Source organism: Somniosus microcephalus, chromosome 19 (assembly GCF_052327205.1).
Source record: "Somniosus microcephalus isolate GS21.2 chromosome 19, FLI_Smic_1.0, whole genome shotgun sequence".
In the NCBI taxonomy this organism is placed as follows: Eukaryota; Metazoa; Chordata; class Chondrichthyes; order Squaliformes; family Somniosidae; genus Somniosus; species Somniosus microcephalus.
The window spans coordinates 37,723,623-37,738,614 of record NC_141005.1 but is presented as its reverse complement, the minus strand read 5'-3'; the positions used below and the strand labels follow the sequence as shown (position 1 = coordinate 37,738,614).

Below are 14,992 nucleotides of genomic sequence, written 5' to 3'. Positions count from 1 at the left end.
AAACAGAAATAGACAGTTTCCTAGAAGTAAAGGGAATTAAGGGTTACGGGGAGCGGGCAGGAATTTGGACATGAGTCTAGGTTCAGATCGGTCATGGCCCTGTGGGTAGCGGAGCGGGCCCAGGGGCCGTGTAGCCTGATCCTGCTCCTATTTCGTGTGTCTAATTCTGTTAGATTCAGGAGATGGTTCTGTGATAGTGGATTGGCGGTTAGGATCAGATCAGCCATGATCTTATTGAATGGCGGAGCAGGCTCGAGGGGCCGATTGGCCTACTCCTGCTCCTATTTCTTATGTGGTCATGTGAAAGAATATTCAGAAGATTTGGTAGCTGGAGTGATTTTTTCTTGTGTTTTTTATAAATTTAATTTCCTCTGCTTTTAATACTTGGTTCTCCAAAGATTGGTAATTTACCATGTTGGAAAAAGAGTCTGCATCCTGCTATATTCAGCACATTGACTGAGTGCACATTTCAACAACTTGTACAGTCCTTTTAAAATATATTCTTTAAGTTTGTGAAATATTATCCTGTTGTTATAAGCCAGAAAAGGATTGGTGGACTTTTTGAAAAGTGTGTCAATTTATTTTGTTTTCTGATTTGAAATATCTCTTTATTTTTAGGGGCAACTGAAAAGAGAACTTCACCTTTACCTGTTCTTATTGGTCTCTGGCCATAGCATCAACATTACCCGCCTGCAGCTAAGAATGCTATGCTGATAAGCTTGGATACATAAGAATCCCTCTCCCACAGAGAGATGCTCATTGATAAGAACTGTTGAAAGAAATGTGGCCCTTCGTTTGATGGCAACAAAAAAAATTTAAAATACCTTAAGTTTCATCTCAGTTATTTTCAAATCCTGCCGTGAATTATGTTTATTTATTTGAAAGCAAATCAGACTGCTGATGAAATTGTGTTAAACGAGGCTTACCTTTGTATCTCTTAAGATTGCTGCTGTGTCTGCCTAAAGCAAAATGTAATCCATATACGTTGGGAATGGTTTGTGACAAACTAGTTCACTGAATCATTTAGTTATGTAGCATTTAAACCTACCTTCATTTGAAATATTTTTTAGTTTAACAATTTTACAGAAAAATAATTCAGGTACAGTAATGGTGTTCAAGGCTCGGGGCAAAGTGATAGGTTGAAATACCCTCGGATTTCCTTTTAAAGCCAGTTTTGGTGCTGTAGCAATTTCAGGAAATACAAACCGTTCTGGTTACTGCATTTGCCATCCATTTGGAAATTGTATGAGTCAATGCAAAACTTATTTTTGAATAACTAAATTTAGAATATATTATAAGGAGCAGTTAAGAGGTTGGGATGTTATTAGCTGTTTTCCTTCTTGCTAGAAAGTATGAAGATTGTAAAAGTATTCAGCTTTAACTTTTTTTTATAAATTATTTCTACATTTGATCTGAGCCTAATAAACCGAATTTATTATAGAACCTGGTTGGTTGTGTAACTAATGGTTCTGTCAGTCATAAAGTTACTCTAATGTAATATGACAGACAAAACAAATGCCATATGTAGTTATACAAACTACATAATGAAGTTTGAAATTAAGTATATTTTTCTTCTAAAATTCAAACTAATTTTGGTCTTAGTTGGAAAAATTGATAACCCTTCAAAACACTGACTCTTATTTTCTTTCAGAAACTTGACCTAAAAGTTATTTACTTATTTCTTAAAAACTGATTGCTATTGCAACTAGAATATCGGCTAGAGCTGTAGTGTTCTTGGTTTCCTGCAGTGTGTCACCTTGGTAACACTCAGCTCCGAAGCAGAAAGTTGTGGATTTAAGCCCCATTCCTGGACTTCGACACAGATAATCTAGGCTACCATTTCAGTGCACTACTAAGACAATGCTATATTGCTGAAGGGACTGTCCTTTAGATGCAACATTAAACTGAGAATCCATTTACCTATTTCACTGGTTCAGCTGGATATTCAAGACGCCATGACATTATTTGAAGAGCAGAGTGTTCTGATGATGTAGCTAACACTCCTTTCTGAACCAACACCATTGCAATAGATTGATCAGCTATTCAGCTTGTTGCAGTTTGAGATTTGCCTTCATACTTCAATGTAATTTGTTGTATGTGGAGTGCTTTGGGATATTTGAGACATGACAAGGCACTATATCAATGCAAGCTTTCTTTCTTTGCCCTCTCGGGCACTGACAATTTTGTTTCTTTCAATTAACATTTTTGTCTCTTGCTCATCAATTACCATCACTTCCACCATTTGTCCTTTGTCTATTGCTATTCTTGCTCTCGTGATCTCTTCTGACTTTAGACATAACTCCCATAGCTCCTCCATTACCATTTATTTTACCCTTGGCAACTCTTCAGGTAAGGCGTTGCATACTACTGTTCTAGCATCTCACGCTTCTTGACAGAATAGCATCTGGTATTGTTCTGTTGTAGAATTTTTTTGTCTTTCTATTTTATTGATACTATGATCAGTACAACTCTGAACTTGTCACTCTTGTTTCTCATATGCAAGATTCCACTGCTTTGCTATATAGCACCATTAGTAATAAACCATGGCAGGAGACTTTAGAATGTGAACTAATAGCTAGAATCTTTGGGAAAAGATGAACTTGAGAAAGAACAAGTTGCTTAGAAAGCAGCTGAATTATAACGAAAGCAAACTGAATTTAGAAATCCAGAAGAACAAAATGCTGGAATTACACAGCACACCCACCAGCATCTGAAAAGACAGAAGACTAGTCCACCATTTCCAAAGAAATATTTCCATAGAAGTTTACAACATATGGGCCATTCAGCCCATCATGCAAATGGTGGATCTTTGCTGGAGCAACGCAAAACTAATCCCAGTGTCCCACTCGTAGCTCTGAATCTTCTGGTTTCAAATATCCAATTTTCTATTGAATTGCAATAGTCTCTGCCTTAAACACTGTGACAAAGTATTCCATGCTCCAACAGCCCCTTCCGTAAAGAAATTTCTAATCATCTCTCGTCTATGATAAATTTAAAATTATGACCCACATTCTGATCCCCAAGCAGAGGAAATAGCTTTCCTGAATTCAATCGATCAAAACCCTTCAAGTGGACTCAGTCCCAAGATCTCAAGGCTCTCCTCATAACTATTTTCCCATCACTGACATCATTCTGGTGAATCTACATTGTATATGCTCTGGCTTTAATACCTTTTCTATAATGGGGCACCCAAAACTGCACACAGCACTAACTGTGGCATAACCAATGTTCTGCAGATTTATAATACTTCTTTCCTCTTGTACTCTACCATAAAATCCAAAATGCTGTTGGCCTATTTCATGGCTCTATCTACCTAGACTCACACTTTCAGGTTATCGAATTGAATTTCCACCGAATGTGAACTCCCATTCCTTGTTTCAGAATGTATTACCTCACACTTATCCACAATAAATTGCATCTGGCACGTCAGCCATTCTGAAGTCTTTTATATTCCTCCTGTTTGCCTCTTCAGCAAATTTTGTTTCCTATGCCCACATCTGAATCATCCATATATACTAGAGAACAAATGTGTACCAAAATTGATCCCTGGAATCCAAGCAATACTAATTTAACCTGTTTCCTGTCCAATGTCTGTTCCATGCTGCTACATTTTCTGTTGTACTATGTGTCTGAATATTTTTCAACAAGCCTCTTGGCCACCTGAAAATTCATATACACTGCATCTACTGAATTTCCTTTATCCAGTCACCTCTTCAAAAAAAAAAAACAAATTGGTCAAACATGACTTACTTTTACCAAATCCATGCTGTCTGTCCTCGATTAACTCATGCATTTCTAAAAGCTCCCTAATTTGATTGAGTTATGGATTACAAGAGTTTGCCCACAGCTAACATTAGACAGTCTATAGTTACTTGGTTTATCTTTCTTGAACCAACATTGGCTACTCTTCAGTCCCATGGCACAATTTGCATATTTGAGGCCAGAGCTTCTCATCAGGGCCCAGCAATTTCCACCTTGAAAGATAGGAGCAGGAGTAGGCCATTCGGCCCTTTGAGCCTGCTCCGCCATTCAACGAGATCATGGCTGATCATCCAAACCCTAACACCCAGTCCCTACACCGACAGCCATCCCACCCAAGCCCTATCCCCGTAACCCCGCGTATTTAATCCCCCCTAACACTAAGGGCCAATTTTTATCATGGCCAATCAACCTAACCAGCACATCTTTGAGTTTTGCTAATTTTTCTTTACAATAAATTCCCTTTGTATAGTTTGTAACAATTGTTCCATCGCCTTCTCTAGTATAGCTACGTTCTCACTTCTACCACCATTTGTAAAAACTGATGCAAAATATTTATCTCCTCCATTCTGCACAATTACACTCTCTCCTTCATCCCCGAGCCTTTCCAGGTGGAGACTTCTTCAAAACAAGAGACCCCTTAAATGAACTGACCAAACCAGAGGAGAATGGTAACATGGGTAAGAGTCAAGATGGATCAGAGTACTACTGTTCATTAGAAGCAGCTGGCGATATAAAAATGTATCTCAGGATATGAAATGGTGAAGATGACAGTTTCAAAGTAGAATGAGTAAATTGTCGTTTTGTGTACATAAAACATGCTCGTACTGAGTGTATTGGTATCAGCAGGCAAACTAAACCATTACAGAGCAGAAAGACTAGACATTATCTTCTTAAAAGCACCTACCCAATTATAGTGATGGCTTCATTCATCTCTTGGCAGCCAGCTTTTTAGAAAAAAATACACACAAACTTACAGGAAATTGTTTGTCCCACAGGTAACAACGCTCAGATTATACTAGGAACGTGTCTGGGAGCATTTCAGATACAAAACCAGGTCATACCAATCTGAGGCATAGATGATTGGATCACCAACAATTTCAGTGAACTCTTGTGCATCCCTCCTTCTCCCCACAGTGCCTTTCCCACCTACATCCCACTGTCTGGAATTCCGTCCCTAAACCCCTCCAACAAGATCCTCATTAAAGCCCACCTCTGACCAAGCTTTTGGTCACTTCTCCTTTGACTTGGTGTCTGTTTTCCTTATGAAGCACCTTGGGACATTTGCTACATCAAAAGTGCTACATAAATGCAAGATTTTCATTTTAATCCTTTCCAAGTAGACGGAATAATATATTTTCTGACCTGGCTGTTTATGCTTACTGTGTTACTCTAATACAGAGGGTACACTTAGTTCTTAAGTCTTAAAGTAACAATTACAAAACCAGCACCATTTTCTATTTTTAAAGAACATTTACATGCAGCAAATCTATTGACAATTATCAAGTGTAAGTGACTAAAGTGACTATTACTCTGACCACTCGTGTACATGTAACCTTATGAAATTTACTCACCTGGATAATGAAGAATAAAGCTTTTGTTGCAATGACTGCTGTACAAGTAAACATTTACTGTGTCAAACTCTTTCGTATACACAAGTGTAACTTTATTATTCTGTTGGGTAGCTTCTTTCCAACTTAAAGTATGGGTCCCTATGAATGGTTTAATAGATATTAAAGATAGCTGCTATATCCTACATATGAAAACACACGGTTCAACCGAGGCATGCACAGCAAACTAAGAGCAGAGAAAACTTGAGCTGAAACAAATATGGATTTAGCAAATGTAATTTCTGGGACTGAGCACTGTGATATATGCAGCTAAACATAACATCTCCAACATACTGGATTCTTATAACTTTATTTTTCTGGTTAACTGATCAATAAAGTCTTACAAAACTTTGTCAATATTCTATAGCATACAACTGTTTATTATGTAATATTACTGCTGCACAGCAGTTATGACTTATAAATATTATTGTATTCAATTCTTTATACCACTAGTTAAATCTGGGATTTGGAGAGTTCTTAATGTTATTTACATTTTGAAGGATTAAAATTATGCTTATTTGAAAATTCCAGAAGTCTGTTAGCAACTGCCATTTCACGAATGACTTCAATCAGGCCCGTTTGATTTCCAATATTTTTATTTGTTCTTTTTCTTAAAGAAAGGAATCGAGATCAATTTTGCTAAAATACATAATGCTGGCTAAATCCCTGTTAAAGCCTTGGCAATCAAAAAGGTTTAAATTAACTCTTTTGGTTCCATACAGCTTAGAAAATTGTGTTAAACAGCAGAAAAAATGAATCTTGTTATATAAACTACAATGACTTACATATGGTAGTATTCAGATACCAGTTACAGGAGAGAAATACCAACACTTTATTAATTCTAATATGGTCGTGCAAGCAGCATCAGATGAGTGTATCTGACCCATAACATGCAATGTGATGAGAGTAGTAACTGGGAGTCAGGGTACAACTTTGAAATATCATGAACAGCAGCTTACTTTGTGTAACTTCTGTACTGAACACCATTTAAGCACCGAATATTGCGAATGTATGAGCACCAACCATTAAACAATTGCATAAGTAGAAGCTTTCAAGTAAATGATACTGTACCAAGCATTGTTAATTTTCTTCACCATTTAAAAAAACTCTTCAGAATGACTGACTACTTTTATTATATCCAAACCCAGTATAAAATCATACGAAACAAGGCAAAAACTTTGTACATCTTGCTGAACGACATGTCTGTATGAAGTTTCTCGTTTGTTGCACGTATCATTTGTAATATTTCTGTGATGATATTAATGTCCTGGTGCTGACAGGCTCTTGTTCATGAACTGCTTCTTTATAAAGCATGTCCACCACTAGAAAGACAAAAATATATTATGAAGCATCTCCGATGTACCATTCTGTCTAGTTTAAATCATACCACCTGCAACCATGAACAATGTGTCTTCGGAACGGCTGGGGTGGGGCACAGCTAAAGAATACTTTCTCCCCTTACAAGCCCCTTTTTTTAAAACCAGGTGTCTAGGCTATATATTCCTCCAGTGAGGATAGTTTAAGCCACACAGATGACTTTATTATTGCATTAATGCTCCTCTTAAAATTGGGCAGAAAGAGATATAACAAACGAGATAAGATGGACTAGGTCAGTTTCCTCACCTGAGATGAAACATTTATCATGTAAAAGCCCAGCTGAGAAGTAATTATTTCTTACAGTAAATTGCAATTATTTTTAATTCTTCATCTCAAGTTAACACTTGTCCCTAAATTGGTCCTTTAGTTGGGAGAAGATCTATCCCATGTCAGTGTGGCTCCTTTGTTAATCCACCAGGAACCATACTTAACTGAAGTAGAAGGGATTCCCCGTTTTCTGGCCGGATTTATATACCTCAACCAACCCAGCCAAAAGTGGCAAACTTCAACCCACAGGAAAGCTGGAAGATTAATGTGTTAAAACTGATTTGAATTCAATCTCCAAAAGTAGAGCACTGAGCTCACAACTAGATCACTTCAAAGCTATTTTTTTTTATTTAAAAAAAAAAATTATTTGCACAAGTCTTTACAAAGTTTCAATAGTGATGTGCAGCAAAATTCAGAAACATTTTAGGCAAGCTTTATTAATAAGCTTATTAATGCTTCAATTTTTAGAGTATATATCACCACCAAAAGGTCCCAGGTTACATCCCTGTGCTGTTTACCGGATCTCAGTAATGCAATTAGCTTCAGTTGGATTAGGGAACGGGTGGGTCGGGGGGGGGGGGGGGAAAAAGACATCTGCTTGAAGAATATGCAGACATTAGAAAGGGCAAGAGCAAGCTTGGGATGACACCCTCAAATAACCTATTGACATTCACATTGGAGTGATAAAAGTGACTTATGTGGAACTACCTCCAGGTACGTCTTTAGAAGGTAATGGCAGAAAATTAACAAATGAACTTGAAAGCATAGACTGGATAGTACAGTAGATTTTGGAACATTGCAGACAACTAACTTTCCTTGAGTAATTATATATAAAACATAAATAAAGCACACATATTGCAAGACAGTAACAATACAACTGGGTGGCAGTTAACATATTCCCCTTTAACCAAAGTACATCTCCAGCCAAGAATTATAAAATGAAAGTGCATCATTTGTAATTACATGAAATAAAATACATTTGGAAAGTCTCAACCCATTTCCTGCACTTGCATGTCCACAGCATGAAAAGAACAATTTCATTTTTTTTAAACCCATAAGACAGCAGGAAATAGAACAGTTCACACTGATACAGTAGGTGTTGCTCTTCTGAAAGTTGAGCTTAAGTCCCACTGATAATAACAGAGTAGAAAGCACTTTATCCTGCATCTTATTAGCCATGTCATTCCCAAAAATTGTACATCACCACAAAATATACCCCCAAAAAATCAAATAAATCTTATTGGAGATATCTCAAGATTTAGTATTTAAAATTGCTTCTCACAAAAAGATTAAAACAGTAAATTAACACTCACGAAAAGTTTAACCACAGGTGCTGGTTTAAAAAAGTGGACTCTTATTGGGAAAGGGATACAGAACTGAGTTCCAGAAGAAAACTGATGGGAGGTTTGTAAGAGTAGGCTAGATAGACCAATCGTTTTCTCCTGCCTGGACAAAATGTTTCTGAATAGTATACTGAAGGTGTCAAACTCTCCAAACAAAATAATTTAACATTAGAGACAGAAATTGGACACTTTAAAAAATCTCAACAGTTCATAATCATTCTAGACTTTATATTACTTTAAACCAAAATATTATTAAGACAAAGTATTTGCCCAAGAATTCCCCATGGTTCTTTTAAACCACGTCACTGCATTACAGCATTAACATTTTTGACTGACACAGCCACTTTCAGAAAGAACAGCTTTCAGCTTAGTTTGAGTACTGCATGTATTCAGGAAACAGCTGTCTCCTGTTAAAAATAAGCCACCAAATCACCAGAGAAATCATTTACCATATCACCACACACAGTAACTCTACAAAAAAATTCAAAGCAAATTGACAAATGCCTTAAGAAAAAGCTGAAAACTGAAGTAAATTTAAAGGTTAGTGAATAGGCAGTTTAATAAACTGCTGCCGAGGGGCCAAGTGGAGCTAGTTCCTTTTCTCTCCAGTTTTGAAGAAGGGTCAAACCCGAAACGTCAACTCAAATTTCTCTCCACGGATGTTGCCTGACTTGCTGAGTTTTTCCAGCATTTTCTGTTGTTATTTCGGATTTCCAACATCTGCAGTATTTTGCTATCGTACTGGAGCTATATCATGTACAGTTTTGGTAGTTACTTTTTTATGGTTAAGTTTTATACATTATTCATGGCGGAATACTTGAAAACAAGTAGGTGCTCATAAACTAGTTTGAATTTGAACAGCACAGCAATATTATTAGATGATACATTCCTACACTATGATCCAGTCTAAAACCATCTTGCCCTGTTATATTGCTTTCCGCCACCAGTGGGCATCACAGGACGTGGTTTGTCTCAACAACAATGAGACAAATCACTATATAATACTCGTATGCATTTTTAGTTGATTGGTCGACCCATTTTGTTTTAGTGGCGCCCTCCTGCCAGGAGAGCATGTAGAGATGTGTCCCAGAGGCATTGGGCCAGTCCAATGTCACTCCATTGGCCCAAACAAAATGGAGCCCTGTATTATATTAACATAGTCCATCTAGCCTACTCTTCCAAATCTCCCATCACTTTCCTTCTGGAACTCAGTCCTGTATCCCTTTCCCAATAGGATTCCATGCAGTCCTTTTTAAAAAACCATCGCCTGTGGTTAAATTGTGTGTGAACGTTAATGTACTAGTTTTAATATTTTTGTGAGAAGCAACTTTAAACCACCGTCCTATTAAAGAGTCACAGCTACAGCTGCTTACCTTGCTGGGTTTGTCAGTCTGTTGATCAAACACCTTTTCACAAAGTCTCAGCCCAGTCTCTTGCCTGATCTGCTGCAAATAACCCCTCATCATCTCTGAAAAGGTAAACAGAATTTATAGGATTATGAACAATTGATTCTCAGGACATACATTATAAAATGATATCCTGCTGCCAAATCTCAATTTGCAATTTGATAATTAGATGTCTCACCTTCGTTCAAGACAAAGCAATTAAAATTCATGAGTCCTCCAAAATTAGAAGCAAAGGATTTGTTTTATGCAAAATTAGGTTACATGCAAGGACATACATTCAATTCACAAAATAAATGTTCAGAATTATATTCTGTACAAAAATAGTGGCTTTGCAAACTGGACTACCAACGTCACACCATGAGATGGAGGGACACCGGTTTAATTCCCCCCCCCCATAACACTGAGCTCCCAATCTCAGTCACACAGCTGCACAGTGATAGTGAACAGAGAAATGTTCCCAAAGAACTGAAAGAAAAATTACAGCAAGAGTTGTTACAAACCCCACTGGTCAGTTTCAGAGCATCTCTGGCAGAAGCCTAAATGCAGACAGGGACCTTTTTCTCAACCAGAGATAGTGCACAACATGAAGAGACCAACGTGAAGAGCAGAAAGAGAGAAATTAAAGAAGGAATCTCACCCTCAAACAAAAATCGCAATTTTAATTTCAATGTCCTAAATATTTTGGAATCATAATGTAGAACTAAACTTTAATTAGCATAAAATGTTACTTGTGACAGAGACATAATATATTCATTCTGCAACTTGTGTTTTTTAAAAATAAAAATACCTCAAGCGGTTAAAATACTCTGACTAAACATATTACATACATTTTCCTGTCCTTTTATAAAAAAAAAAATACAACTTCCATAATTTTAAGAATGCTGCTTCCTCATACCATCTTCCTGCTTGTGACCAGGCTTTGCATACATGGCGTTGAGTGGAAAGCCTGGCTCTCCGGGAATGGGAAAGTTAGTTATCCCCAAGGTGTACATTTCCTTCTCTCCTTGATTTTTGGAGTTGCACTATGTAAAAAAAGAAAAAGACTTGCATTTATATAGCACCTTTCACAGCCGCTGGACCTCCCAAAAGTGCTTTACAGTCAATGAAGTACTGTTTGAAGTGTAGTCACTGTTGTAATGTAGAAAACGTAGCAGCCAATTTGCACACAGCAAGCTCCCACAAACAGCAGTGTGATCATGACAGATAATCTGTTTTAGTGATGTTGATTGAGGGATAAATATTGGTCAGGGCACCAGGGATAACTCACCTGCTCTTCCTCAAAATAGTGCCATAGGATCTTTTACGTCCACGTGAGGGGACAGACGGGGCCTCGGTTTAACATCTCATCTGAAAGACAGCACCTCCGACAGTGCAGCACTCCCTCAGTACTGCACTGGAGTGTCAGCTGAAATTTTTGTGCTCAAGGCTCTGGAGTGAGACTTGAACCCACAACCTTCTGACTCGGAGACGAGAGTGCTACCCACTGAGCCACAGCTGACATAAATGTAAAAAAAAATGATCACTCACATCCTAAAATAATCCAGAAGGGATGAAATACACTATACTATATTACAAAACACAGAAACACAGTAGCTTCATAACTCACTATGTGAGAAACAGCAGTAGCAGTCTCGTTGGTAATGAGTTCCTGGGTTTCTTCTATTTTCCAACTACATTTGTAATAGCTTTTCGAGGAAATGCCTAGAGTAACAGAAACATTCTAACCACCATTCTGCCTGACTGAAATCACTTCCTGACTCCAATGATGAAGCAGTACTCAGATCACACACACACATCTGCAGGGTGGAACTATCTCAAGTGGCACTGCAGAAGTGTGGAGCTAGACTGCTTGCCAACCCTCACAGCCGACAAGAGCAGGGCAATAAAAGTTAAAGTGTATCAGCATTTTTCTTTACCTTTTGTAATTTTTTGAGGCATTCAGTGATGTAGAGGGTGATATAAATCAAGGTTCTGTCAGCTTCATTCTGCAATAAAAACACTGGGTTGTTTGTTGAACATTCTGGTGTGCAGCATTAAAATGTAGGAACATAGGTAGACCATTCAGCCCCTCGAGCCTGTTCCGCCATTCAATTAGATCATGGCTGATCTGTATTTTAACTCCATCTAACTGTCTTCTTCCGTAATCCTTAATGCCCTTGCCGAACAAAAATCTATCAATCACAGTTTTAAAATTTTCAATTGGCCTTGCCTCAACAACATTTTAGGGGAAAGAGAGCAGTGTACAGTATTGCAGGCAAACCTTACTTTTAAAATTATTCCCATTAAAACATAAGCAGCAGCATCTAGTAGTACCTGTTAAACAGGAAGTCCCAAGTATCTGTACTCATTTTAATATGAAAGTATTTAAGATTAAGCAAAGTAATGTCTGCTAGCCAGATCCCCAAGGTGACTTATCAGCACTCAAAATTTAAACAAAATTGATTAAGATTTTTTGTAACAGTTTGATTTTTTTTAAAATAATAATTGAGGGAGACTCTCTCTAAGAAATGTATAACAAATTACTAGCTTCACCGTATTATGGTTTTATATCCCTATATACTTAAAATAATAGGCTTGTTATGTGTTTCTTTTTGAAAAGTGTTTTTTCCCCTTTTTCATGATCCCCACACACAAGAGGGCAGACAGAGAGTCTGCTCCAAGCTTTGCATCAATGCAACTCACGGATCAGTTAACAGGATGTGCACAAGAATGGTCCATGGTGACACTCCCTCTGATCTTCCTGCTCCTTGGGACATCCAGTTGGCTCCTCCCCATAGTGGTACAGCCGATATCAGGACCTCACCGTGAACAGCAGCAGGTGCAAACCCACTATTTTGTGCCAAAGTGATCTCACTCTGTGATATACACTCTGCGAAGCATTATTCCCTTCAATACATGCCAGATGATACATTCTCCATTTTTTAAAATAAATTCTTCAAAATATGACCAAAAACTTACCTTTATTTCATAGTTTTTGAAGAAAACATTTGCCTTAAAGTAGTAGATTGCTTCATCAATGACATCAGTGTCTTTGGCTGAAAGAGAAAATTATTGGTACTCCAATAATCAAAATCACATACTTAAATCCTTAAAACATTTTCTATTTTGTCCTCCCCAATCAGGAGATACACTTGACCAGTCAAGGAGGACATTCCAATAGCCAATTAACTCTCTTCTACAGGCAACCTGGTCTAAAGAAGAAAAGCTTGTCCTCTTAGAGAATGCTCACAAAACTAGGATTCGTATTCTGGTCTCCGTAGCTGAACTGCCCCCTAAGCAAACTCATATTTTTCTTGTGCTATTAACTGCAGCAAACTATGCAATTTTAGCACATATTACATTTGATTGAGAATGTGAAGTGATAGTCTCCACAGAGGCTGATACAGACACTCCTTGGTTGGCCACCAGATGACTTGCGAGTGATTAAAAATAGAACCCCCTCAAGCTGGTTTCATCCCCCAGCCAGGACCACAACTAGTAAACTCATCTTCCTAGTGAAGCTAGAAAGTATAATTCACTAATAATTGCATTTTCCCTAACCACCCCCTCCATTCTCTCAAGTTCTCTCTACCCAGGAGGAACATAGGAAGATTACATTCAACAACTCCAGTGGAGTATTGTCCATTACATCAGCCATTAACCACATGTGGCTAATTAGGAATCCAGATGTGGCTAACAGCATTTCTGATTAGTAAATTAAAAAATAGTAATAGACACGGTCATTGGACATGTGATCTCAATACCCATATTTACACAGCGTATGCATGTGCACTTTAACCTTTTTGTGCATTTGTGGTAAAATGGTAAAAAGAAAAGCAGAGCGGTTGATCTTTGAGTCCTTTACTACCTTGACTACTGAATGGTGGTAGATATATAAGTAAATATACCCAAGTGCATTTCCCTGTATTGTTTGTACGGCATTTTATGCATGTGGCTAAAATAGTGTCGCCGTAGCCATTCCTGTGGCTCATCAGTAATTTCTATTGCAACAACACTGCTCTAGTGCAGCATGTCAATTTATAAAATAATGCACATCACTTAGCTCCCTAGCACCAAGATGTTCTTGAAAAAATCATTCTACAATTGTTAGCTACAGGTTTAAATGACTAAATTAACATTTATACTGCTTTCCTTGTGCACAATATAAATGGATGCAAGCATTTTAAAAATAAATCTCAAAACTTACTTTCTTTGGAAGCTGGTCCTTTAAATTGGGTCCTAAGTGGCAATAATGCCATGTTTCCAATTAGTTTTACATCAGTGTCCATGAGGGTTGAATGATAAGCCTAAGGGAGAGAAATAAAAGACAATTAGAAATACTCTCCCTTTCTATTATTCGGCTTCAACTTGACCATGTTAAAAATATTCCCAAATTAGACTTTTGAGATTTTTTATTCTTTGTAGATGAGCACTCAGACCACAACTTCCAGTAAAATGAATGTAGGATGCTCAGTGAATGTCAACCATGAGATTACATTACAGAGCTCAAATCATCCATTTCAGGGTACTAAACGCGACAGTCTATAGAGTTGCCTACAAATACATTTTTTTGGGGACTTAAAAGCCAAAAATAACTTTTTTTAACCTTGCGTAGGCCTTATTGGCCTACTTCCTGATCTCTCACATCCCATTTCATCACTTCTTTTAGTTCACTGCCACGAATCAACATCCATTCAGCGCGAGTTAAAAACGCTCCGACATACAAAGGTTTTTTTTTTTAAATCATTCGGAAAACTTACCGGCATTTTAGAAACTGTAACGGAGCAAGCTCTAGGGATAAACGGAGTCTGTGCCTGTCAGTGTCAGCGCTTCCGCCTGTCCCACCCTGTCGGGAGCGAGCACGGCGCGGCGTCCGAGGGCGGGGGAGCGAGCACGGCGCGGCGTCCGAGGGCGGGGGAGCGAGCACGGCGAACGCCGATCCCACGAGACACAGGGGGTGAAGGATGCGCTGCGATTGCGCACCAACGGTTTTTTTTATGCTGAAGGGCTGCACGATCGAGATGGCGAATGGTTTCAGTAATGTGTGAGGATATCTGTTTTACTGCATATAAAGTGCAGAAATATAACTCTCTACAACTTATCACAGCACCCCTGAGCTTGGGAGGGATGGAACTCCGCCAAGGTTCTCTCGCCTGATGGCTGACCTGTGCTGGAACATGGTGGGAGGACAAGATTCTGTTTACATAGAAACATAGAAGATAGGAGCAGGAGTAGGCCATTCGGCCCCTCG

At 38.2% G+C, this 14,992-nt stretch overlaps 2 protein-coding genes across 4 annotated transcripts in view; one reads left to right on the top strand and one right to left on the bottom strand.

Annotated features, from left to right (window-relative positions):
- The window catches only part of ube2g1b (ubiquitin-conjugating enzyme E2G 1b (UBC7 homolog, yeast)), a 31,259-nt gene extending 25,891 nt beyond the window's left edge, over window positions 1–5,368 (top strand). For both annotated transcript variants that reach the window (XM_085961593.1, XM_085961594.1), the window contains exon 6: window positions 619–5,368. The gene's annotated coding sequence lies outside the window, so the exon portion shown is untranslated. The remainder of the gene's footprint in view (window positions 1–618) is intronic.
- A 579-nt stretch (window positions 5,369–5,947) lies between these two features.
- Window positions 5,948–14,640, bottom strand: arpc3 (actin related protein 2/3 complex, subunit 3). 2 transcript variants are annotated; one of them, XM_085961591.1, is made up of 7 exons: window positions 14,502–14,640; window positions 13,949–14,048; window positions 12,721–12,797; window positions 11,679–11,747; window positions 10,658–10,784; window positions 9,730–9,824; window positions 5,948–6,691 (listed from the first exon to the last, which is right to left on the bottom strand). In XM_085961591.1, exons 1-7 carry the CDS (start codon window positions 14,505–14,507, stop codon window positions 6,629–6,631), a joined length of 537 nt encoding a protein of 178 aa, XP_085817717.1. In that variant the 5' UTR covers window positions 14,508–14,640; the 3' UTR covers window positions 5,948–6,628. The 2 variants fall into 2 exon arrangements, with proteins under 2 accessions (XP_085817717.1, XP_085817718.1); XM_085961592.1 differs by lacking the exon at window positions 14,502–14,640 and adding an exon at window positions 14,348–14,366.
- Window positions 14,641–14,992: the final 352 nt, after the last annotated feature.

What these genes read in the sequence shown, in the direction of transcription:
- arpc3 (XM_085961591.1), bottom strand. An exon ending in AGGACCAGCTTCCAAAGAAA is followed by an intron (nt 12,798 to 13,948) that starts GTAAGTTTTGAG and finishes TTTCTCTTTCAG; the next exon opens with CCAAAGACACTGATGTCATT. An exon ending in TGGTCACAAGCAGGAAGATG is followed by an intron (nt 9,825 to 10,657) that starts GTATGAGGAAGC and finishes TTACCTTTTCAG; the next exon opens with AGATGATGAGGGGTTATTTG.